This window comes from Elgaria multicarinata, chromosome 8 (genome assembly GCF_023053635.1).
Source record: "Elgaria multicarinata webbii isolate HBS135686 ecotype San Diego chromosome 8, rElgMul1.1.pri, whole genome shotgun sequence".
Taxonomy (NCBI): domain Eukaryota; kingdom Metazoa; phylum Chordata; class Lepidosauria; order Squamata; family Anguidae; genus Elgaria; species Elgaria multicarinata.
The window spans coordinates 23,436,771-23,461,234 of record NC_086178.1 but is presented as its reverse complement, the minus strand read 5'-3'; the positions used below and the strand labels follow the sequence as shown (position 1 = coordinate 23,461,234).

The 24,464-nt window shown below is 44.6% G+C and overlaps 1 protein-coding gene across 2 annotated transcripts in view; it reads right to left on the bottom strand.

Moving 5' to 3' along the window:
• GOLIM4 (golgi integral membrane protein 4) overlaps window positions 1-24,464 on the bottom strand; it is a 66,743-nt gene that overhangs the window by 2,609 nt on the left and 39,670 nt on the right. The window contains exons 7-15 of one of the 2 annotated variants that reach the window (XM_063132006.1): window positions 23,231-23,314; window positions 19,696-19,863; window positions 13,525-13,887; window positions 10,252-10,490; window positions 8,399-8,484; window positions 7,839-7,972; window positions 5,246-5,413; window positions 2,477-2,545; window positions 1,723-1,803 (exon numbers count right to left, since the gene is read on the bottom strand). In XM_063132006.1, coding sequence (XP_062988076.1) covers window positions 1,723-1,803; window positions 2,477-2,545; window positions 5,246-5,413; window positions 7,839-7,972; window positions 8,399-8,484; window positions 10,252-10,490; window positions 13,525-13,887; window positions 19,696-19,863; window positions 23,231-23,314 — 1,392 coding nt within the window. The remainder of the gene's footprint in view (window positions 1-1,722; window positions 1,804-2,476; window positions 2,546-5,245; window positions 5,414-7,838; window positions 7,973-8,398; window positions 8,485-10,251; window positions 10,491-13,524; window positions 13,888-19,695; window positions 19,864-23,230; window positions 23,315-24,464) is intronic. The other variant, XM_063132007.1, reaches the window with a different exon arrangement.

Sequence of the window (24,464 nt, the reverse complement as noted above, 5' to 3'; positions counted from 1 at the left end):
ATGTGGATTATCTCTGAGCTGCAACAACCCAAGAATGTCCACCAATTTGGATGGGTTTAAAAGGGGATTGGACACATTAGAACATAAGAACATATGAAGTGCCATGCTGGATCAGACCAAGGGTCCATGTAGTCCAGCACTCTGTTCACACAGTGGCCAACCAGCCATTGGCCAGGGATGAACAAGCAGGACATGGTGCAACAGCACCCTCCGTTCAATGTTCCAGAGCAACTGGTGCACACAGGCTTACTGCCTCGAATACTGGAGGAAGCACACAACCATCAGGGCTAGTAGCCATTGATAGCCTTCACCTCCAGGAACTTATCCAACTCCCTTTTAAAGCCATCCACCTCCTTCCATAGTTCAACTGGGCGCTGTGTGAAGTACTTCCATTTATCTGTCCTGACAGATAAAAGTCCTGACGGCTATATAGCTACCGCCAGTATCAGAGGCAGTTTGCTGATGTACACCAGTTGGGAAAGCATTTTATTGAGGGGGAAGGCTGTTGGCAAATGGGAACACATTTAAATAATGTAAATAATGGAATTAATGCCCAATCCTTTACTAAAGACAGCAAAGGCTGGTGGCTCTGATGTCAATGGGGAGGTGAATCTGCTCCAGGTTTCAGTCAGAACCAGTCAGAATTCTAAAGGAGCTCTCCAACACACCTTGGACAGCTCCTTTAGAATTCTGACTGAAACCCAGAGGGAATTCACTGCCCCCCATGACATCGGAGCCACTAGCCTCCACTGACTAAAGGTAACCTATAACTGAAAGGCAGCCTCTACTAAAGGTAGTCTATTAGCACCTGAGCCATGGTCAGGGTTCTATGGTTGACATAAAAAAACCTAAATAACTCAGGACCAGAATACCTCACGCCTTCCCATATGTATACCCAGCTGACTAATAATATCTTCAGATGAAGCCTTGCTGGCCATTCTACAACCAATGGAATGTCACCATGTCTCTTCTCAAAAATTGGGCCTACTCAGTAGAGGCCCCTATTGTCTGGAACACTGTCCCCGGTGCAATTCAGGAGGCAGAAAATATGGTGCTCTAAACACCTCCTGAAAAATTGATCTGTTTACACAAAAATTCCCTGTCTTGTAATTGATTATCCTGATGCTGCTCCATTTTACTGTTTCTTTTTGTTTATTCATTTTTGTTATAGCAATTTTAATTGTTTATTAGCAGTGTATTTCAACAGTGATTTTAATAATTTCACATGTAAACCGCTTAGAGAATTTATACTAAGCGGTATACAAGTAGCATTAATAAATACTAATAAATAAATCCATTACTCCATTCAGGACAAGGAAACAATAGTCTGGGGCCATAACAGGAATGCTCATACTATCCCCAAGGCTTCTTTTGTCAGGATTCATGTTGGTTTCATGGTAACATAATTTCCAATTACTTCTTGAATTGCTGTGGGGCTCCCTGGCATTCACCCATCTAAGTACTGGCCTGCTTAGCTTTAAAGCTGTAACAGTATTATGTGCCTTCAGACCATTCTCTGCATCATTGCGTAGTACCTGAGCTGTGCCAATGCCTGGACCATAGTCCCAGAAGCACGGGTGGCAGTTAAGAGAGCTAAACAAGGGCCCATTGCCCAAAGTCAACAAAATCTTTGAATCAGGCCCTTTTCCAAAGAAGTTCACCTCCCTGGCCTGCTACGTCTTCCCTCCACGTTATGGAGTGTTCCGTTCATGCAGTACCTACATTATCATCGTTTTCACCATATGGTTCTTCACCGTTGCGTTCCAGTTCCCTCTTCTTCTCTTCGGTAAGATCTCCCTGGGCCTGTAAGGAACAGTTGTGGGGAAAGCCAGAACCTATTAAAATCCACTGTGGTTTATGGCTACCTTTCAAGACATACCTTTGCAATGCAAAGTATGGGAGAAAAACACTTCATTTGTTTTCCTTCACAAGACGGCCAAAGTACTTTGACATGGAGAGGGAGGAGAATTTTCTCCTCGTATATCCTGGAATATGACTATACCCATTCCCCAGGCACAACAGCTTTTGGCAGTTCCATAAAGATATTCTTTATGGTGGAGGGTGGTGGGGACACCACTGTTTTTTCATTGAGGGCTAAAATTAGGCCGAGGGCTACATACTGCCCATGCTTGCATGTGTGGGCTATCCATTATATCCAGAGGATACTGTTCCTCCAAGATTCAAGAAAATAAAATGTGCTGACACTTAGAGGCTGTTCATTTGGCTATTCTCCATGTTATTAGTTTTATCCCACACTTCCTCGAACGGCATTTCCACACACACCCTGCATTTTAACAACTCATTGAAGTAGGTGAAACTGAGGCCTTTTCTACACCTAAGAGTTATCCAAGGAAAATGGAGGGATCATCCCTGCCTGTTCCCGGGATTCTGTGTGGCATTTGGATGCACAGGAACGATCCCAGGATATAGGGCTGGTGTAGACATGCCCTGAGAGAGGAACCGTTGGGTTATTTACCTCTTCCTCTCCTTCTTCCTGGTACTGTTCATCAACATTGTCTTCTTGCTGATCAGGGTTACCCACCATCTGCAGATAAAACAAACAGATTCCATGGTTAATGTCTCTGCTCTTGCAGGAATGTGTATTCATTTATTTAAAATCATTTCTAGGATCAGATATATCTATGAGCAGGCTGCTGAACGACAAGGAGCCAAGTTTAAAAGCTCAGACTTCACCGAGGGCCTATGCAGACATAAATACAGTCAGTCTTTTAACCAGGAACAATTCGAAAATTCCTCTCCCCAAAATCAAACCAGTTTCATACACGGTAAGCACTGATGATGTGGACAATTATATGTTTTCTTTAAGAGAACAATAAACAAGTAAAAAACAGTAATTGGAAAACCATAGTAAAAGCAGCTATAAATAGTGTGACCATATGAAAAGGAGAACAGGGCTCCTGTATCTTTAACAGTTGTATTGAAAAGGAAATTTCAGCAGGTGTCATTCGTATATATGGGGAACCTGGTGAAATTTCCTCTTCATCATCCCAGTTAAAGCTGCAGGTGCCCTGCCCTCTTTTAAATCTGGTCACTCTAGTAAAGCTCCTGCACTTTTACTGTTGTGATGAAGAGGGAATTTCACCAGGTTCTCCATATATACAAACAACACCTGCCAAAATTCCCTTTTCTATGCAACTGTTAAAGGTACAGGAGCCCTGTCCTCCTTTTCATTTGGTCACCCTATAACAACATAACCCTATGCATATCTGCTCAGAAGTAAATCCCACCAGGTTCAATGGGACTTACTCTCAGGTAACTGTGTGTAGGACTGGTTGCTTGGAGATCCTGCCTAAAGGATGGCCACTGAAATAGCACTGATTTTGGCATTCTTCTAAACATGGACCATGAAAGGTCACTGTCATACCGGAAAGGGGTGTCATTCAATGGTAGAGCACCTGCCTTGTGTGCCGAAGGTCCCAGATTTGACCCCTGGCATCTCCAGGCAGGGCTAGAAAAACTCCTGCATGAAACCCTGGAGAGATGCTGCCAGTCAGTGTCAACAATACGGGGCTAGATGGACCAATCGTCTGACTCAGTAGAAGGCAGCTACCAATGTTCCTAAAGGTGAGGCATTTAAAGTTCGTTAAAAAAATCCTGTTTACATAGGAGCCGTGATGAGCTTTAAGAACGAAAGAAGAGCCATGCTGGATCAGACCATCTAATTCAGCAATCTGTTCACGCTGTGGCCAACCAGCTGTTGACCAGAAACCCATAAGCAGGATACAGGTGCAACAGCATAACCACAGGAACTGCTGCTGCCAGTACAACAGTTCACTGCAGTTGCATGTAGAGAGAGGAATTTGTACCCATGAAAAGAGAAAGTACATAATCCCACGGCTCACTCCCAAATTCTTGATTCAGGTTACAAATTTCACGCATGTCTATCCCAGCCCCAAGAAGGTTTTTATACTATCTTGGCTTTCGTTCTGAATAACCTGGATTTCAAAACCAGCCCAAACAAAGTTTCATCCACAAAAACCTAAGTTTTCTGATATTCGGAGCTCTGTTATGCAGCTCCCTCTCCAAGGAGCTCTGCCAAAGTACATTTTTAAACTACATTTTTAGTAGATGCTGAAAAACATTTTGTTCAAGAAGGCTTCTAGCAATTTAGCAAATTGACTATGTTATTTGTTACTCTTTTTCTAAAAGCAGACATATACTCCTAGTATGCTTTATGGACATTTTGGTTGTATATGTTCACTGTCGGCTTTCGTATTCCTCCAAAGAAAGGTGGGATAAATCATTCTCAGGACAGCCAGCAATAAAGTTTGCCTTCAAATTCAACCATTTAAAATGTAGCACACTCAATGTTTGATTAAATAAAAACATTTAATGGTTTTTAAAATAAAATAAAAAAAACCAACACAGCCCACAAATGTCATGGTCTGTGACTCACTGGAAGGTCTTTGACTCATTACCAGTACACAATGGCCACATTTGGATGTAACACTAAACCATAGTTTGGTGTTACATGAGCGAGCCTTGGACCCATGCACTCGCCTTTCCCCTCTCCTCTTCTGATGCAGCCATGAGGAGATCAGAAGCATCCACTTCTATTTTCAGCTCACCTGCACTGAGCAGGGGGTTGGACTTGATGGCCTTATAGGCCCCTTCCAACTCTACTATTCTATGATTCTATTATTGTGTCTGAACCGGAACTGTGGTTAGCTTAAACTTTCACATTTTGGCGGTGACGGGGAGGGCTGCATGCGTGCTGCCCACCTGTGACTTAAAGCTATGGCTTGTCCGAACAAGCCAAATTAAAAACGTGATTTCTGATCCTGACTTGTATGGGTAAACCATGGTTAAATCTAACTGTAGTTCTTGGTTCAGGGAAAACAATAAACAGTGTTTAGTTGAAAACAGAAATGGGTGATTCCAACCTCCTCTTCACAACCTTAACAGAGAAGAAAAGAGTGGGGAGCAGGCTCATGCACATAAAGGTAAACTAAATTTTCTTGCACAATACCTACAGTATATGCTATTTGGCTAGCAGATGGACATGAGGACTGACACCATTCTACTTATGATGCTTCTGTCATATGCGCAAGTCTTTCATGTGAGTTTCCCAGGCAGCGGGTTGGCCACTGTGTCAACAGACTGCCAGACGAGATGGGCCCTTGGTCTGATCCAGCATGGCTCTTCTCACGTTTATATCACTTGAGGCTGCAGTCATTGCATGACGAGGATCTGATTTAATAGCCATAATCTTTTGCATACTCACCACTAAATGGTCTTCCATTTCAGGATTCCCTTGTTTCTGGTTATTTGGTTTTAGCTGCTTATTCTCATCAGGTAGACTCTCTCCTCTCTCTTGCTCAGCTTCCTCAAACTCATCTTCTCCCTGATTGTTGGGATCATCTGCTGGGTTGACATCATCGCCTGCTGTCTTCTACATATTTATATTGTATTTTATGTCATGTTTTTATACTGTTTGTTTTATACTTCGATTGGTTTTAATTTTTGTGAACCGCCCAGGGAGCTTCGGCTATTGGGCGGTATAAAAATGCAATCAATCAATCAATCAAATATATTTTTAAGTCAAAAGAATCTTAACAACAATGTGCATTTCACTATGATATTACTAGCGTTGCTTTAGGCTCCAATTACTCTGCGTCCTTGAGGTTCTCGGCAGTACACAGGCTCAGAATTACAACCTGTGTTTCTGATCAGCCCTTCACCTCAAGGAGACACTTATCAACACATTTTCATCGGTTTGATCGTTTTAGACAATTCTCTCCTGTTTTTCTTCTGCTTGGGAGACCTGGCACAGCTAGCAACATAGATGCACAAATAATCAAGACATAATCAAACAGCATGATAAAGTATAATCAAATAACCCTGCGCTAGTGGAACAGACCGCTATTGCAACAGGAGGAGGAACAGGGATAAACAATTGGAAATGAGCGGCAATGCTCGTTTCCAGAACAGGGCAGGACAGTGGAGCTCTCACAAGGGAGCTCCACTAACCTGCCCGGTTCTGCAAATGAGCATTTTCACTCATTTCCATGCTCATTTCAGGAACCGCTAGTTCTTGCTGCACTAGCAGTCTCTTCCAGATACTGTCCAGAGACAGCAATTAGAAGAGATGATCAGCTCAGCTTCCCCTAATTGCCTCTTTAGGGAGCCAGATCTTCACCATGTGCTGGAAGGCATGTAGCAATGGGATTAAAGAGGTCCCTATAGATGCCATAACCAAAAAAAGCCCTAGTGCTTATCCACTGAGCCTCAAGTAGGGCTTCAGATGTTGGATGGAGGGTAGAGGGTGGCTGCAAGGTGTTGTACACGAGGTTAACCCTGTTTACGTATTTCCACAAGTAAGAGAAACTGTGAAGTAGGTTAAACTGGGGAAAGAGACTTTCCCAGTAGACATCATGGCCAAGCCAATACTTGCAAGTCAGTCTACCCAGCGCAAATCTATACAACATCCACTCCACCAGGCTAGCTGTCCACTCCACCAAGTTGGTTTGGAATCCTGATCCTGAGAATAGGTTCCCAAAAGCACAGCTACAAAAGGAGGATGTTGCATTAAAGTTGATAGGGGCATCCTGACATGAGTTTATCTCTTCCCACTGCCATGCTTGCCCACATGAGCAGCTGTAACACAGTAAGCAAGAGCCTGCAAGCCAGGGAGGCTCCGTATAAAATCTCACCTCTACCATGAACTCATTAGTTGGCTGGGGGCATGCTGGGAGTTGTAGTCCAGCACATCTGGAGGGGACCAGGTTGGGGAAGGCTGGTCTAAGGCACTAGGAGGCTATCTCTCAGCCTAAGCCCCTGCAGCATAGTGGGAATAGTACTGGCCTGCCTAACTGAGATAATGAACTGCTGGCTTTGTTGCTTGATTGCGCTCTAAACTATTTTATGATGTTGCTTTTCTTTTAAAGTTGTTGTAAAGTGCCTTGAATTGGCATTTGCTGAGCAAGGAGGGATATAAAGCTTAGAACAGACCCATTGAAATGAATTAGCCACAACGAACTTCTGTTCCATTCCTTTCAATGAGTCTACTCTAGATAAGACTAATATTGGATACCACTCATATATACATAAAACAAAACATGAGTCAGTTTCAACACTTGGCATTACAATATAAATGCTAAATGTTATATACTTCTTGCCTGGCTGTTCCTTGCTTTCCTGAGAACATTCCTTGGAGAGTCAGTCCTAAAGAAGCCTCTAAATATTTCACAATGCAAGAAATGTTTTACTGTGGTTTTAATTTTTGTGAACCGCCCAGAGAGCTTCAGCTATTGGGCGGTATAAAAATGTAATAAATAAATAAATAAAATAAATAAATAAAATAAATTCTTTTCCTCCTTTTTTTTCTTTTTCCATTCTCTAGCATTGTGCCTCTGTTCTTTTTTTGCTTTCATACTAGACCACCAGCCTTAGGGCTAGCTCAAGGGTTTGGGCAGGGACAGACTCAGGGACCTTATGGCCATAGCCACCACCTTAGTTTTCCCAAAATGCAAAGCCCCAGAATTCCTGCTGTTCCGCAGCACTACATGTAAAACAAAATGGCTGCCACCACACAAACACGACAGTCATGTTGGTTGCCCCCAATGCTGCAGAATGACAAAACTTGAATTTTGGGGAAATGACCTTTACAGCCCTGGTCCGCATCACTGTCAGCACAGAAGTTGCCTGAAGATGTCAGGTGCTGATTCTAGGCCTGACCAGCCTTACATCTACTTCTGTTGCAAGGGGGGAAAAGCACTTTCAGAACAGTTCCCAAATCATTGCCCCAGCTAGAATAAACTCTAATCATCTTGTTTGCTATAAAGCTGCCAAGAAGCATATTTTAATACTCAGCGTACACCTCTCCAACTCACTGGTTCTTCATTCTGCTCGCTTTCTGCTTGGTGCTCCAGTTCCTGATCATGTTGCTCATTTGCATTATTGGGATCTTCTTCCTCTGCTTCCTCTGGATGCTGGTTTTGCTGCTCATAGTCTGACAATGCACAGATCATTTATTTATTCATTCGTTCGTTCATTCATTCATTCATTCCTCCCTCCCTCTCTACATTCCCTCCCACCTTTAAAAAGTCTGCTGCAAGTTCATCACCATATTTGTAAGCCACAAAAGGAACAGCCTCTTCCATACAGAATGCGAGTGAAATTTAAGACACATTCAGGTAGAACAGAATCAAGCGTGCAGGGAAAAATAGAGGCCCAACAAAATGGACCGATGAATCACAACTAGTCCCAGACCTAGTCTATTGACCAACAGCTCTGGTAATAAGCCAAGCTGAGTTTGATCCATCTTGGATATGATCTACCAATTAAAAACGCTTTAAAAATTATATTTTCAATTACACATTGGTATTATATTAAAAGATATTTTAGAAGACCACGGGGGAGAGAATTAATAACTTACTTTCTTCTTCGTCTTCTTCTTCCTGGGCACCGTGTTCTTCTCTTTGTACAATATCCTGATCTAGGTTGTCATAATGGGATTGATGGCTGAAAAGATTATAGGAATGGGTTACTTCAAGTTCATAAAGAGCCTTCAGTTTAGTAAAATGTTGAGGCTAATACTAACCCTCAGGGACTCACTGGGCCGCTACAGGGGGTGGGGAGGCAGGAGAAGAAGACCTTTCAGCAAGTAGGAAGAGTAACCCACACCGGGAAGTTGTTTTTCACTGCTAGAAAAAACACATGCGAGTGTTCTGCAGCATGACCTGTTACCTCCTTCCAAAATGTGGCTCCAGTCCTTCCTCTCCCACCATCACAAAGCAAGACAGTCCAACAAATGGTATCTCGGCAGCCTTTGTGTCCTCCCAAACCCCTACCCAACTTAAATCGTGATTCAAATGTATAGCTTGCCCAGGGTAGGTAACAGCAGTGTGGCGCAGTGGCTAGAGTGTTGGACTGGGAGTCAGGAGATCCGAGTTCTGGTCCCCACTCGGCTGTGGAAACCTACTGGGTGACTTTGGGCCAGTTACAGACTCTCAGCCCAACCTACCTCACAGGGTTGTTGTTGTTGTGAGGATAAAATGGAGCGGAGGAGGATTATGTATGCCGCCTTGGGTTCCTTGGAGGGAAAAGGGCGGGGTATAAGTGTTGTTGTTGTTGTTATTATTATTATTATTAATAATAATAATAATAATAATAATAATTTAAAAACTCAAAATATTATCTATAGTATTCTATTTCAGTTAGAATGGCTATAAATTTAACAGCTGCTAATACTGCAATCCTATTCATACTTTTATAGTGTGTATAGCAGGGAATCTGTGTGTGTGTGTGCATTTTCACACATCCCAGACCCTCCATCCACATTTCTAGGGCAAACTGATTAACAAACTGTGATCAGGAAGAATTGAATACTCCACAAAAAAGATCAGCAGTAACAGATACATTTGCCAACAATTACTGATCTTTCCCCACAACAGACTGCAGGGGAGTGTTTGCTGTGTCCTAAGGAAGACTGAATGCGGGTGTGTGTGTGTGTGAAGGGATCATGGGGAAGGTAGGCTTAACATTGCCAGCAGAGAAGTTGTGGATTCTCTCTCTCTCTCTCTCTCTTTAGAAAAACTTTTCAAAAAGGGAGAAAAGATACCTCAGCACTTCCGTATTGCAAACGGTAAACCCCCTGCCCCACCAACACCCTTTGTAAAATTTACACACACCAAAAATCACTAAAACATGACCAAATTGTATGTGTGTGTGTGCATTGCTCATTCTTAAGTCACACACCCATTTTATGGGTGAAAATGAGGATAGCATGCCAGCTGAACTGAGTGTATCACCTAGAACAGTCACCTGTTCCCAGAATCCTCTGCAATGTGCAGGGGTTCCATGAGGGACAGGCTGGCATTCATTTTCAGGAAATTTGAAACATATAGGATTCCTGAAGGCGGAAATTTGAAAAGCTGCTGTTGGTAGGTCGGCATTGTGAATGCCACTTTACAAATGCTTGCTGTCATGACACAATGTTGTCCAAAGAACTGCGGTGTTCACTTAAGCCTTGTTCATGTTGCCTCTGGCCCTGGGCTTATGATCTGACAGGGATAATGTGGAGGTGAATCGACAGGCACCCCCACATAGGTTGCGTAGCCACAACCTGATTCCAAAATGGTGGCCCCACCCTGAGCCCTGTAAAGGCAGTGGCTTGAAAAAAGAACCAGAATTTTAGAAGGTTCTGGTATTTCCCAAGTCTGAGGCATTAAACTACCCTCCTTTCTCATCGAGGCTGGCAGGAGCCCAAAGTTAGTTTTAGCAAATAACCTTAGGCGGTGTTTAAATTGTTCTTCGTCCTGCTCTGCCTGTCTCCGTAGTGTCAGCTCTCTCTCTTGAAGCTGCTGCTGCCGTAGCAACTGCTCTTGTAACCTCCCCTGATGCAAAGACTCCTGGTGTTCTCTGAGGCGACTGGCTTCTTCCGCTCTTTGGGCGGCCAGCCTCTGCTGTTCCAGCTGTTCTTCGTAGGCAGATTTGTACCTTGTTATAGTCTTCACAGTTGGTGGTTCCTGGTGGAAGAGACAGAGTATCTATTCAATAAGAACTATGAAGAGGGGTTACCGCTCTGTAGCAGAGCATGTGGTTTTACATGCAGAAGGCCCAAGGGCCAAAACGGGCATTACTTTAAATTTGTGTCTCACAGCCATGTCTTTTTATTATTGTTTTTACTCTAGAGTGCGGGCAGGGGCCCCTATCCAGATTGGGACCCTAGCACGGGGGATGGCAGCAGTGGCGGTGGCTCCGATTTCCTGAGGGGAAAAAGGGAGAAGCAAATTCTCAGGATGCTGAACTTTTTATTTGTAAGTTGAAGGGCTCTTCAACCTACAAATAAAAAGTTCAGCATCCTGAGAATTTGCTTCTTCCTTCCCCCCCTCCCCCGATTTGGGTGCTTTTCTCTCCGTTTTTGATTCCGATTTCTTGAACCCAATCCCCCAAATAGGCTCAGCACCTGGGACAACTCCGTTAGAGTTGTGGCTGGTTCTGACTGAAGTGGTTTCACAGCCCGCCGAAGACACAGCCACCAGCCTTCACTGGGCGGAGGGCTTTTAAGATCCAAATCTCCACACCCAAGCCTACTCTAGAGGGAAAACGAAAAGATGACAATGCTACAAGACACACACTTAAAGTAAGGCCGAATGCAACTCGCAGATGCCCAGTCAAAAAGAGGCACAAACACGAGGAGAGGACCCAAGAATCGTAACGTGTGAATGTATAAATGCAGTCAAAAATGGGGAGGGGAAACCCAATATGGTAGGTTAGACTAGATTTAAGCTATATAACAATAGGCGAAATAAACTATCATGAATGGACAGAATAATATGTACTGTATCACAATCAGTATGTGTTACAGTCAAAACAATAAACAATAGAGATTAGCATAAACAATTATAGAAACAGTCCAAACTGTCAACAATGAACAATATGGATTAGCATACACCAATAGTAAAATATAAAATGCTTACACTATGATTAACAGTCACTCCATATTGCTCAAATTAAGCTTCAATAACAAGCAGATACTGCTTAAATGGATAGACTGAACAACGCATAAAATAAAACTGGAAGAAAACCCTCCTCTGTGTGCCCTCACACTCGCACTGTGAGTTCTGTGCTGCTAGCATCAACAGAGCTGACATTCCTGGGAAGCGAAAAAGGTGGGCAGGCGCTCCAGGGGTAAGAAATTTCACCTTACAACTCAAACATCAGCCAAAACTTTTGTAGCCAGAAATACGGGATGATTTTGTGAGTGGGATAAACTTCAGCAGGGCTCTAGGCTGAAACCAAACAAACTAGCACATTTCGGTACCCCTGAGACATGACCCAGAAGGCAGAGCCATCTCTATGAAATTCTATTTACAGCTCTACACAAAACATGACCTGCCTGTACAGTACCCCTGAGACCTCGGATCCTTGAGGCATGCCACTTTCAGGATTAAAATGGCCTGTCAAAATATTAGGACACATCCAGATATAGGAAAGCGAGTGCTCTGGACTCATAAAGGTAAAGGACAGCCAGCGTTCCTGTGCCAACAGAGACGCACCGCCTGCCATTTGTGTGGGTCAAATGGGTTCTCTTATGAATGGCAGCTTTTACTTTTAAAGACGTTTCTAGCAGGGCTACAAATAAGGATGGGCAAATGGCAATGTACAAGTTCGCCAAGATTCTCCAAACATCAGCCCCTCTGCTGGTCGCTCCTCCATTTCCATTAGCGTTTTCAATCCCCGTTCGCTTTCCGCAAACAAGAAAACTGCAGAAAACGAACAGCGATCAAACGTGAACATTACGCAATTCCCAAATTTGCTGACATTTTCGAAAGGGCACAAATTTCCCACATAGACTAATTCAGGGGTGATTTAAAATGTGTGTATGTTGAGGACGTTGTGAATTTTGAGAAAGCTGCGCATTTTGAGTGAGAAGGTTGCACATTTTTCAAGAACATATTTTATTTATTTATTTACTGCATTTCTATACCGCCCAATAGCCAAAGCTCTCTGGGCGGTTCACGAAAATTTTGCAAACGTGAAGGCTAAGTTCAACAATTTGAGAACATTTTGGGAGAAAACGTGCTCCCACTTACATTTAGGGCATTTGGGGGAGTTTTTAAAAAAGTGATTTTCAAACTGGAACAAAATTCTCATAGGACCCCTGGTAGTTTTTCCTCCCCTTGCTGGGTTCCATCACTGGAATCCCAGTGATCTTGCTGCGAAACAAAGCATGCGATCCCAGCCTGCTTTGTTTCTCAACAGAATCTCTGGGATTCCACCGCCATGGAGGGGTGCAGGCCCCAGAGGGTTCTGAGGAGGAGGAGGAGGAGGAGGAGGAGGAGGACAAATCTCCAAAGTTGCCCACTCCAGCTCTAGTTAATGTATTCAGTGTTGCAGCCTCATTGAACACAGCGGAATTTATTTCCAAGTAAACCTGCAAACTATGGCCTTAGCTAGACCTATGGTTTATCCCAGGATCGACCCGGGGTCATCCATGTGCATGTAAATGACACACAGGGGATCCCAGGATCAGGCAAGGACGACCCCAAGTCGATCCTGGGATAAATCTTAAGTCTAGCCTTAGCTAGATGACTGTGCTATTATTTATATACCTCCCTCTCCCTCTCCCTCCCTCTCTCTCTCACACACACGTGCACACATGCACACTTTTTTGAACCATGGGTGGTTTCTTGAACCTTGGGTTACCATGTTGCCCGAATGCAGCCAGGTGGCTTGTTAACCATGCAGTATGCCTTATTTTCTTGAACGAGCCACCTTGAGAACGCACAGTTTGTTGTTAGGTTTTTCAGGGTGGTTAACAAGCCACACTGCACGGTTAACCAGCCACCCTGGATGCATTCAGACCACGCAATAACCCACAATTCAAAACAATCCACACTCAACCACTAACCTGCATTTAAATCAACACACTAACCAATGGTTCATCAAACACGACATGGTTCAAAATAAGCCACATCCAGCCACTGAATGTGGGTTAGCATGCTGTGTGAACAGTCCCACAGAGCTGCGCAGAAAAAACAAGACAGAACAGCCCACCTCTGAATGATTGTGTTCACCCAGCATGTTGGTTTCTTCTTCCGTTTGTTCTTTCGCCTTCCATTCATGCTCTTCTTGGGCTTGGTCAAGGTCCTCCGTTAAGTGTTCCGGTTGCCCGGCTTGCTCCATTTCTTCCTCTTCCAGTTCCTTTTTATGCTCCTCTGCAGCCTGCTCCACACGTTGCTCCTCTTCCTCATCCTCCCCTGCTTCTTGCTTCTGCTGAATATTTAATTCCCGTGGTGCATGACCTTCAATCACCTTCTTGCCAGGATGGAATGGTTCCACTCTATCTTCTCTTCCTTCCAAGTGGATCCCTCTGTTGGTTTCTTCTCCCACTAGTGGCTGCTCAGCATTCAGCGTATTCTGCAGCCATACAGAATATTAAACATCGGTGGTTGGCTTCAAATATTATGCTATTTCTCAAATGTGCTTGACCATGCATTGTATAATATGGGATTTAGCTCCTGTGAAGTTTCAGGAACACTTCTGAGAAGATCCAGAACAGGACATGCCCCTGCCTTTGAAGACAGTTCATGAGCATCAGCTAGTGCAAACGTAGCTAGGCATTTGGGGCAGGTCACTCCAATATTATATCAGTTGCACTGGCTTCCTATTCTCTTCCAAGCTCAAGACAAAGTGTTGATTTTGACTTTTAAAGATTTGGGGCCAGGTTATTTGCACTCATACCCAAAGCCTTGAGATGGCCACAGACACTCTGCTTGCAGTCCTAGCAAATTTAGTTTGGCAAGGAGGCAAGACAAGGTCTTTTTGGTGGTGGCCCCCATCAAGAGGTGTTTGGTTCCTTCTTTGTTTTCCTTCAGGCAGGCCCTGAAGTCATGGCTGTTTCAATCCACCTTTGATTAAGAGTTGGTTTAATTGCTGTCCTAGCTTTGAAATAATTCAGATTGGTGGCTAGAGTGATGTTTGAGGCATTTGATACTACTTTTTAGGACCACCGATTATTTTACAATTGTTTTCGGTTTAAATAATAGGACGTTTTATTGTATTATTGCTTATAATTTCCTGGTGGCAAGCTGCTTTGAGAAAACGTTTTCATTCTGAAAAGTGACATAAACATGTCTTAAATAAATAAAATATTGGCTGTATGAAGGAATGAAGTTGCAATGTAATTAAGATACTGGGCAGAAGCATCCTCAGCAGGGAGATCAGCTGTACTGAAGCTATGGGATTCCCCCCCCCCCCTTCTTATGGACCAACGACGCTACCTACGATTTTGGAAGGCGATGCTAGCGCTGCATTTAAACTTACCCGATGGGGCTTCTCCACAAAGCATCTTTGGTGGATTTGCAGCAGAGAAGTGGCAGGTGAAAAGCGGGGGGGGGGGGTAAAATATCTGTCCTCCTGCCATGTTCCCCTGAAATGCTCCCTCCCCCCAGCAAAGTTCCAGAGATGGGGGTAAAAGCAGCAGGGGTGGAGATTTGCAGGAACACAGCACGCGGGGGGGGGGTGCGCAGTTTAAGCATCCTCTCGCACCTGCAACTTCTTCGCTGCAGAAGAGATGTGGCCATCAGGCTAACATTTTACGAGGCTGCACTGTAAACTGTAGTTTGGCCTTTGCTGCACAGACTCAGGCAAGGCACCATTGCTAGGCTGTCTCTCAGGATAATTCTGAGGCTAAACAGGTCACTCTGAGCTCCTTGAAAGGTGGGATATACAAAACAAGGCATCTAATTTTTCAAAAAACATTCTGTCCTGCTTTTCCATCACTCAAGGCCCATCAAAGCGGCTCACAGCGTTATTTACAAAGACATGCAATATAATACAAATACAAGCCATTTACAAGGAGGATGAAATGCATCGTAAAGACACAAGGCAACACCTAAAACTAAATGATCACATTTCAGGAACCTACACCCTTACAGCAAAGGATGTCCCTCTCGTCTTTTGTCATCTGGGTTTTTTTCCTCTGCTTCCTCCTTTTATATATATATCCCCAGAAATATATCTGCATTATAAAATAAGCATCAACATTACTGCTCTGCCTAAATGTCCCTATCAAAGATAGGTTGGATTGCTGTCTCAGTATCAAGTTTGTTTCACTGGAATAAATGGGAGTGATTCCAAAACCTGCTTTGTCCTCTTCTTTATCTGATTTTTGAAATTTCTGGGTTTTTAAAATCCTCATTTCAATAATTCAGCCATCATAATTAAATGCAACTGGCATTTTTCTTTAAAAAAGCCTTCACTTTCTTTCCAGTTTTGCACATCCACACCTATCTGGCCGTTTCTAAAGACAATTCCTGTGTGCTAAATTACGTATTGTGTAATTTAGAAATGAGTCCTAATCCACTCCCAATTTCAAAGAGCAGGAGCCCAGATATTAAGAGAGTAATCCCATGGCTCCTAGACAGCATCTGAGGAGCTGTGGGTCTCTCCCTCTAAGATCATGGACAGAGCTCTGACCTTGGAGGAAGAGATCTGACCATGGAACCACCGTGGTTCCTTTTCCAGAGGTTGGAGCTCCAATCTTAGGAAGGGAAGAAGAGGGAGGGATGATGGCATGCCAGTGGGCATGGAAGGAACACGCAGTGCATCCACTGGATCCACTGGCCTCTCAGCCTCTGGCCCTGCCCCCAGCAGCATGTGTGACTTAGACAGGCTCAGAGGCCCGCCTATCAAAATTTGGATTTTGGGAGGACAGAACCTCCATTGCTCCTGCTGGCAACAGCCTGGCAGAGCTTAGGATGGACAGAGAGCTCCAAGATCAGAGACCTCCATCACTTGGGTTGGAGACCCATAGTATTGTGCCTTAAGGGAGAAAGATGCATATAAATACAATAAACAAGCAAGTTTAACGGAAGCTGTTGCCATGTATTATTTAGGGAAGCAATCCTGGTACATGGACAAAGCTTAGATGGGTTCTTTTTTTTCCTTTTCCCCCATCTTTTTTTTTTAAGGTTTTAACAAATTCATGGAAGGATCGAACATATACAACAGTTAAATGGAATTCAACTTCCTGCCCTGCTTGTGTGCTTCTCAAACTAGTCACGCTGATCCCTGCTGGGAGAAAATGCTGGACCAGAAGGACCTTGATCTGATCCAGCAAAGCAATTCCACTGCTTCCAAAATGTGGGTGGATTCACACGTGCGTGCTCTGTCACAGATCACACACCAAGGCCAGAGCTTTCCTATAAATTCCCAAGACCTTCAAGCAGGATAGATTCTAGTGAAGGCAGTTCAACTGAATGTGTGAACTGCCCAGGGTGTCCATATGAAAAGGAGGACAGGACTCCTGTATTTTAAACAGTTGCATAGAAAAAGGAATTTCAGCAGCACCTGGCAAAATGCTGTCTTCATCACAACACTTAAAGCTGCAGGAGCCTTGTCCTCTTTTGAATCTGGTCACCCTAGTACAGCTCCTGCAGCTTTAGCTGTTGTGATGAAGAGGGAATCTCACCAGGTGCTGCGTGCATACAAATCACCCCTGCTGAAATCCCCTGTTCTATACAACTGTTGGAAGTTACAGGAGCCCTGTCCTCCTTTTCATATGGACACCCTGGGCAGTTCACACATTCAGTTGTGAACCTGGGCCAGCAGCCATCCATGTGCGAAGTCAGCCCAACTAATTTTGATTTGGAAATGCTCCAACTAGAGCTCAGCTCTCTGGGCAAATCTTCCGCGTCTGAACTGCCTGCGGTTTTCGTTTGGCAGCAATTGTCCCACGTCGGCAGTGTTTACGGAACCCATCCATTTTCCCCAACCCACAATCAACATTCCCTGCCAAGCGCTGGTTTTTATAGATCTGACACAGCCTGGCGTTGTCCTTTATTCTTCCTTTGTTTATTAATTTTTGATGAGAATATTAACGAAAAGCAAATGAACAGGCTTTTACAAACCCTCCTACCTTGCAAAGTTTGCTCTATTTGAACAAGATGACACCAACAGTTTTAAAGCTGCTTCCTTGTGTTTAAACTATAATCATGTGGCATTTGGAAAGAGCAAAGATCTTCAGTGTTTCATTATACACAGGCATTGCTCAACACACGTGGCCATCTCCATATACTAAGCCAGCGAAGGACAGTAATATTTCCTTTCCTGCTAATTCTAGGCCAGCCAAGCTTATACTAATGAATGCAGCGATTCCTAAAACTTGTCTTGCAGCCCACCGGATTGCCTGTTCTTTGCCAATGGCTTTGCTGCCATCAAGCAGCCTTCCAATTAAAACTCATCTCCTTCAGCTGTCCAACACAGCTGCACAGAAGATACAATGGGAAAGGAATGGGAAAGCATTGCTGAGTAGCAGAAGAGGTGCCAAGACTGTCCCCAAATTATGGGAGTCTCTGGAGAATATACTGGCTGGGTTCATACAACATGACAACTCACACTCAAGGTTGAGTGAGGGTTGTTGTTGAACTGTGGTTCACTGCGTTGTATGAACCCTGCTGCACTAAGAAACTATGGTTTGTTAACCACAAACAACCCACAAATAACCCATTGTTTGTTGTTCGGTTATGAACTGTGGGTTGTTCGTGATTAACAAACCATGGTTTGTTAGCTCGGCTGGGTTCACACAACACAACAATCCATGGTTCAACAACAACCCACACTCAACCCATACTCAACCTTGAGTGTGGACTGTCATGTTGTGTGAAACCAGCCACTATCTTGGTGGGGCACCATTCCACCTTGTATATTTATATGTGAATATAAGCCACCTTATAAGAGCAATTTAAGTTATACTGGTTGCCAGTCAGTTTCCTGGCCCGATTCAAACTGTTGGTCCTACCTGAAATAGTACCTTCACCAATACCGTCTCCTGCCCGATTGCTAAGATCTTAGCAATATATTACATAAATAAACAATGCCAAAACTTCTAAATTTTTGTGTTTGCAGCATGAAATTTGGACATGGTTGTTGTCGCATGTTCAGCGTGGTGCTTTTTCTTGCGGATTAGCGCTGCAGGATGAGGGTTGGGACACACAGGTTAAGATGGATTCACTGCCTTCGTTACCAAAAATGATCACCATAACTGACAGTAGGAGCTGCAACTAACTGCTGCATTGTGAAGTGCTCTTGTTCAGGGTTCCAGTCAGCCTGCTTTCTTCTACGATACTCCATTACGATACTTCTACGATTACTCCATACGTACCTACCCGGACCTTAAGATCATCTACAGGGGCCCTTCTCCGTGAGCCCCTGCCAAAGAAAGTGAGGCAGGTGGCTACTAGGAGGAGGGCTTTCTCCGCTGTGGCACCCCGGTTGTGGAACGAGCTCCCCAGAGAGGTCCGCCTGGCGCCTACACTGTACTCCTTTCATCGCCAGCTGAAGACCTTTTTATTCACTCAGTATTTTAACACTTAATTTTAACTTAAATTTAAATTATACTGTTCTAACTCTGTATTTTAACCTTATATCAATTTTGCTGCGTGGTTTTATCCTGGTTGTGCTTTTTATACTGTATTTTGTATTTGTGTTTTTAACTTGTTGGTTGTTTTATGATGGTTTTAATTTTTGTGAACCGCCCAGAGAGCTTCGGCTATTGGGCGGTATAAAAATGTAATAAATAAATAAATAAAATAAATAAATAAAATGCATTCCCTTCTCTTCCTTTTCCACCACCCCCCACCCCCACCCCAAACTATTGGTCTTCCATGGCCATTGGACATGCCCAGTGCTCAGTCCCAACTGAGCCATGCTCCTCAATACTTCTCCCATCCTGCAACCCCTGCAAAGGGGGATGGTGTAGGGTAGACAAAGCCAACGCCCGTTGAACCTACAACCTGAAGGAGCAGATCCTTTGGATGCAGGCTCAGTCACAGCTTCACCCACCCCACGTTCTCCCTGATTAGGAATGGTACCAAGCAAGAGAAGCAGGCAAGGAACCGAGCTGGCAGCTTACCTGCTGGCACTTTGGGGCCTTGACCCACCCACTGCCAGCATCCAGCCTGCAGGAGGGGGGCTTCCCCAGAGGCAACCTAGCAGCCTGGGGAGTAAGTAGTTCCCTACCCCTGGTTTAATGTGATGTCTGAATTGGTCATCCTCAACCTCTCTCCCTCTCATCTGCAACAGGGTGGTGACAATATTGACATACCTTGCAGGGGTGTCGTAAGGAGTACTGATATAAAGGGAAGCTTTCTGAACACTCAAAAAGAACAACTGTTGTTGTTGTTGTTGTTTTGGAAGGCTGCTTTGCCATACAACTATTATTACCTCCTTTTGCTCTTCAGCCACATCTGTGCCATGTGCTTTGGAGTCACTGGGAGGAGAAGGTCCTGGTGTCACTGGCGGACCGTTTGGCTGCTGAAAACCTTCCGGCTTCTGGAAACTAGGCATCTTTTTGAGGGTGTCCTTCAACTGCCTGAATTCCTCCACCTGGGACTACAATTCAAATGCAACCATTAGATATCACTGGCAGATGAACAGCTTCCTATTAAAATCTGCTGGGAAGCTGGCGGCACTGAGGCAATCTGAGTATTTTAACTAAACATGCACATCAGATCAAAAATGCCCATGTGCTAAAGCTACGTGTTTCTATGCACCAGAGTGAGCCAATTTAATACATTACAGCAGGCATGCAAAGTCTAGCGTAAAATCCCCACAGCCCAGAAACGGGGATTAGTTTGCCGGGGGGGGGGGGGGGTTTCTATGCCACACAGGAGAGGAACAAACTGTCAGAAATGAATTATTACATTTCTTTTCAACCCTTTAAAAAGAAAATCATAAACAGAGAGTTCTATGGACTGAAGACATACCGAAAAAGGGGGGGAAAGATTAGAATTAATCTCATGCACTTGTTCAGATGCTTGTAAGAAAAGCGGATTCCCTTTCTTAATAAAACTGTTCACTTTTAAGAAGAACCCTGCTGGATCAGACCGAAGGCATATCTACTGCAACGTCCTGCTTCCTACAGAGGCCATCCGGATGCCTATGAGAAGCCCATAAGCCACAGCTGATGAAAGAAATGATCCAGAACAAAGGTGAAATGCTGTTGCATGGGTGGCCCAGTAAACAAACTACATCCTGGTCTAGCATAGTTACTGGGCCATGACACTGTCACACGGTGGACGAACAACAGGGGGCTCACAATAGCTTGAAATCCACCCAATGAATTCATTTACCATAAATCCTTTTTTAAAAAATAGACACTATCAACAGTATAAGCAAAAGGGCGAGGCATCAAAGGCACTGTAGAGAAAGCAACTGGGCTAAATTCATGGGACTGATTGTTCTAGGTTGTAGCTTAGAAACAGAAATAATTTAAACCAATATTGCTAAGGACATGTACACACTTACATCTTTGGTCTCACTGGCTGGCTCACACATAATGATAACCCATGGTATGGATTGGTGAATTCTGGGCTGTTGTGATGTGTGAACATGGTCATGCTAACAAACTACAGTTTGTTAACCATGAACAACCCAGAAAGAGGCCCCATGGTTTGTTGTTGCATTGTGAACTCTGGGATGTTTCAACTATGGTTTGTCATTACTTGCAAACCCAGAACCGTGGGTTGTTCATGGGCTGTCTCACCAGGCTAATGAGGCAACGGACAAGAGTAGTAAAAAAACAACAACCAGCCAATCTACATGCCAGTACTATAGCGTCACAAAGGAATTTGGGATACAGGGAGGGAGTAGGAGGCAGAAAACAACTCAGGGATTTGAAAAAACAAACCACAGCTTCTTTTATCATCTGCTTGGGTGGGGTACAAAACGATGGGTTAAATGAACCACGGGTTAGCATTATGTGTGATCCAGACCATTGCTGCCTGTAGTGAAATGGATGTGGCACAAAAACCTATGAACAGAGAGGACAGAGAGAAGTACTTGCAAGACATGGGGAACAATGTTTCTATCATATCATTTTTCTGTTCTCTGAGAAACACATCTGATGCAAACTATTATCAGTCTGCTGACATAGCAACTCCATCTCAGTTAACAAGCAGTTTCCAACGCACAGCAAGGTCTCTCTGCATCCAGCATCCTCCCTCTTGCAAGCACAACACCAAGCTTAGCGGCAGAGCACATGCTTTGCACACAGAAGGTCCCAGATTTGGTTCCCAGGATCTCCAGGCAGGGCTGGAAAACCTCCTACCTGAAATTCTGGAAGCCTGCTGCTACTCAACAATATTGGGCTGGATGGACCAATGGTCAGAGTCTAAGCCAGCTTCCTGTGTTCCTAACATTAAGTACACCGATGCCAACATTTGGAGGGAATCGGGCAAAGGAAACCTCTTTTGGAGAAGACAGCAGAACACTGTGCTGCTTGTAAACTCACAATGGGGGAAATCTAAGCGACACACTATAGCGGGTGACCCAAGTTCAAAGCCCTGACAAGCCACTCTATTCAGTAGATGGCCTTGGACAAGTTCCTCTCTGCCAGGATCCCACCCAAGCAAGCCACTGGGGAGACCTTCTCTAAGGAAGAGGCACGCGACTCCGTGGAAGTCTCCAGCACGCTTAGGGACATGCAAGAACCCATGATAACACTACAGCAACCCAAAGTGTTGAGTCTAGTGGACACCTTGCCTGGGCCCCCAACAGCCTCTCTGTCCACATCTCAGACAATGCCTCAGCCCCCAATTTCCCCCCTTTACACCACCGCCACCCGGGTCTCAAGAGCAAAGGCGGCAGCAGAATCAGCCGCAAGCCAATTTGGAGATGACCGGGAAGAGGAAAGGGGGCTGGCAGCAAGGATATCGGCCTTTCAGTCTCCCCAAGGCTCTTTCTGGGGTCACAGCGTGGCACCAAGGTCCTTTGCCCAGCTCTAAATGCAACCCCAGGTGCTGATCCCAGGCATCGCCTATCTCATAGGACTGTTTGAGGGCAAAAACGAGGCAACTCCTACACTCCTTGAAAGAAAGAGGACACAGAACGCAATGCAATGCATCAGGGGAGTTGAACCTCAGGCCGGTGGGCCAAATCTGGAGGACCAACGCTGGCCCTTGGGCTTCCCCAGGCGGCCACGCACCCCTCCTCCACTCCCTTCCCCGGTGGCGCCAATCACGTAGTGGTTGCCTGTCTCTTGCATGCTTTCCCCCCTAATCTAAAAGATTCAACTGCCTGTCCCAAGGCCTAGTGACTGGCAGGAAGAGGTTTAAGCTAAAAGATGCTGGCATCCTTGGTATTTTGATCCAATCCCTTTTGCCTTTGGCCCTGAAATGGAATGCAGCACCAAGAGCATCTCCCAAATTGAATTTGTCCATCTGGCTGGGAGACGATCAACAACCCTGCAACAGACATAGACCACTTGGAACTCCGTATGCCTGTCTTTGATACCAGACCAGCCAACCTTTGTAGAATTTCCCCCAGGCCACCCTGTTTTTCCCCACGAACAACGGAAGATCCGAGACAGACGATCCGAGTTAGAGAAGCTGAAGAGCAGGGGGGGAAAAGGCACTGAAGACTTAGCACGCAGCAACCCTAGATAGGAAAGAAAGGCGGGACTTTTATCCATACATGCATCCATTCGATCCCATAATGGAGCTGTCAAAAAACAAAACAAAATCAATTTTGCTGTGCTATCATTTTGGTTTAGTAGAAATCCTTCCAGGCATGCATTTCTCTCCCTGAAAGTGGAGATGGATGTTAACTGGAGATCGCTATACAAAAAAAAAAAAGCTTGCATGCATCAAAGTTACGGCCAGCAGAAAGAAAGAGGAGAGAAATTTTTAGGAAGATTTAGAAAAATAAAACACCATTCATTAAAATTGGAGGTGAATGCAAAACCGCTTTCCCGGCTGACCTGGGCAGCTTCTAGCGCACTCTTGTGTTCTTCCAAGGTCACTACAAGCTGGTCATGTTGGGAGAGTAAATTCTTATGCTGTGACTATAGAAAAGAAAATACTGCATCAAATGGATCCCAAGTGTGTTTCTTCAGGACAAGTGCTAGTCTCCATCTTTTGTAAACCACCTTGGTTGGCTTCAGAAAGGTGGTACAGAAATAAAATAAATATATGAATAATCTTCAAAGCCAAAAATATATTCTTAGGGCTGTCAGTCACCTATAAAGTAGTTGGCTAATCGCCACCCTTTTAACCAATTAATTGAATTCATTTTCTTCTTACCAAAACTTCAGTAGAAGTTGGAAACAGGGTGTGAAATTGAGTGCTTCCCCTCACTCAGAATGACTTTCTGCGCCTCATGTAATTGCAGTTCTGAGTTAAATCTGTGTTGATCTTCTTCACAATTGATGCCAACCAGGTCCCCGCCCAACCCAGGTTTCCTAACTCACTTCAAACACTAGTTAAGCAGGAAACTTCGAGCTCAACTACACCTATGAGCCTTCCGGGACTCAGGGTGGGGAAGGATCTCAGGCTTTCTGGCTTCCGCAACCCTCCCCCAGTATCCATATGCCAGTGTGACGTCCCGGAAGGGAAGCATGTGTGGGTTTTGGAAGAAGGAGCTGATCACGCAATTGCGTGGCCCCAATCCTCCAAAAAGTAAGTGTTTTAAAAAAAAACTTCAAACAAAAGTGCCGGCAGCCATCTTGGGGATGGCAAAATTGTCATCCCCCCTGCCGCCCCACGATGGGCACAGAGTCACCCTGTGCAGCTCCATGCCCATTTAAAGAGCCCTGCTACTCACAGGGAGGAGGGAGGACCAGGGAGCATTGGCAACCCCGGCCATGGTCCTCAGGGTTGTCCAGGGATCATGGGGAAACCAGGAAAATCCCAGTTTAAATTATCCCGGGGAAAGTCTCTGGTCGTCCCCAGGTTCCCCTGTGCGTCATTTGGATGCACAGGGACGACCTAGACATGACCCCGGGATAAATGGATGATGTAGGCATGCCCTTTAACACCAACACCCATGGTTAAGGTAGGGGTCAACTGTAATGAAACAAATGATGAGGAAGAATTAGCTGATGTTCCTGCAGTGAGTTTCCAATCTCTCTTAACCGTGGTTCCAAGACTATGGGGCATTACATCTGCACCAGTGTGAAATGAAATAAGTAAGAGATATTTAGTTGCAACAATTGT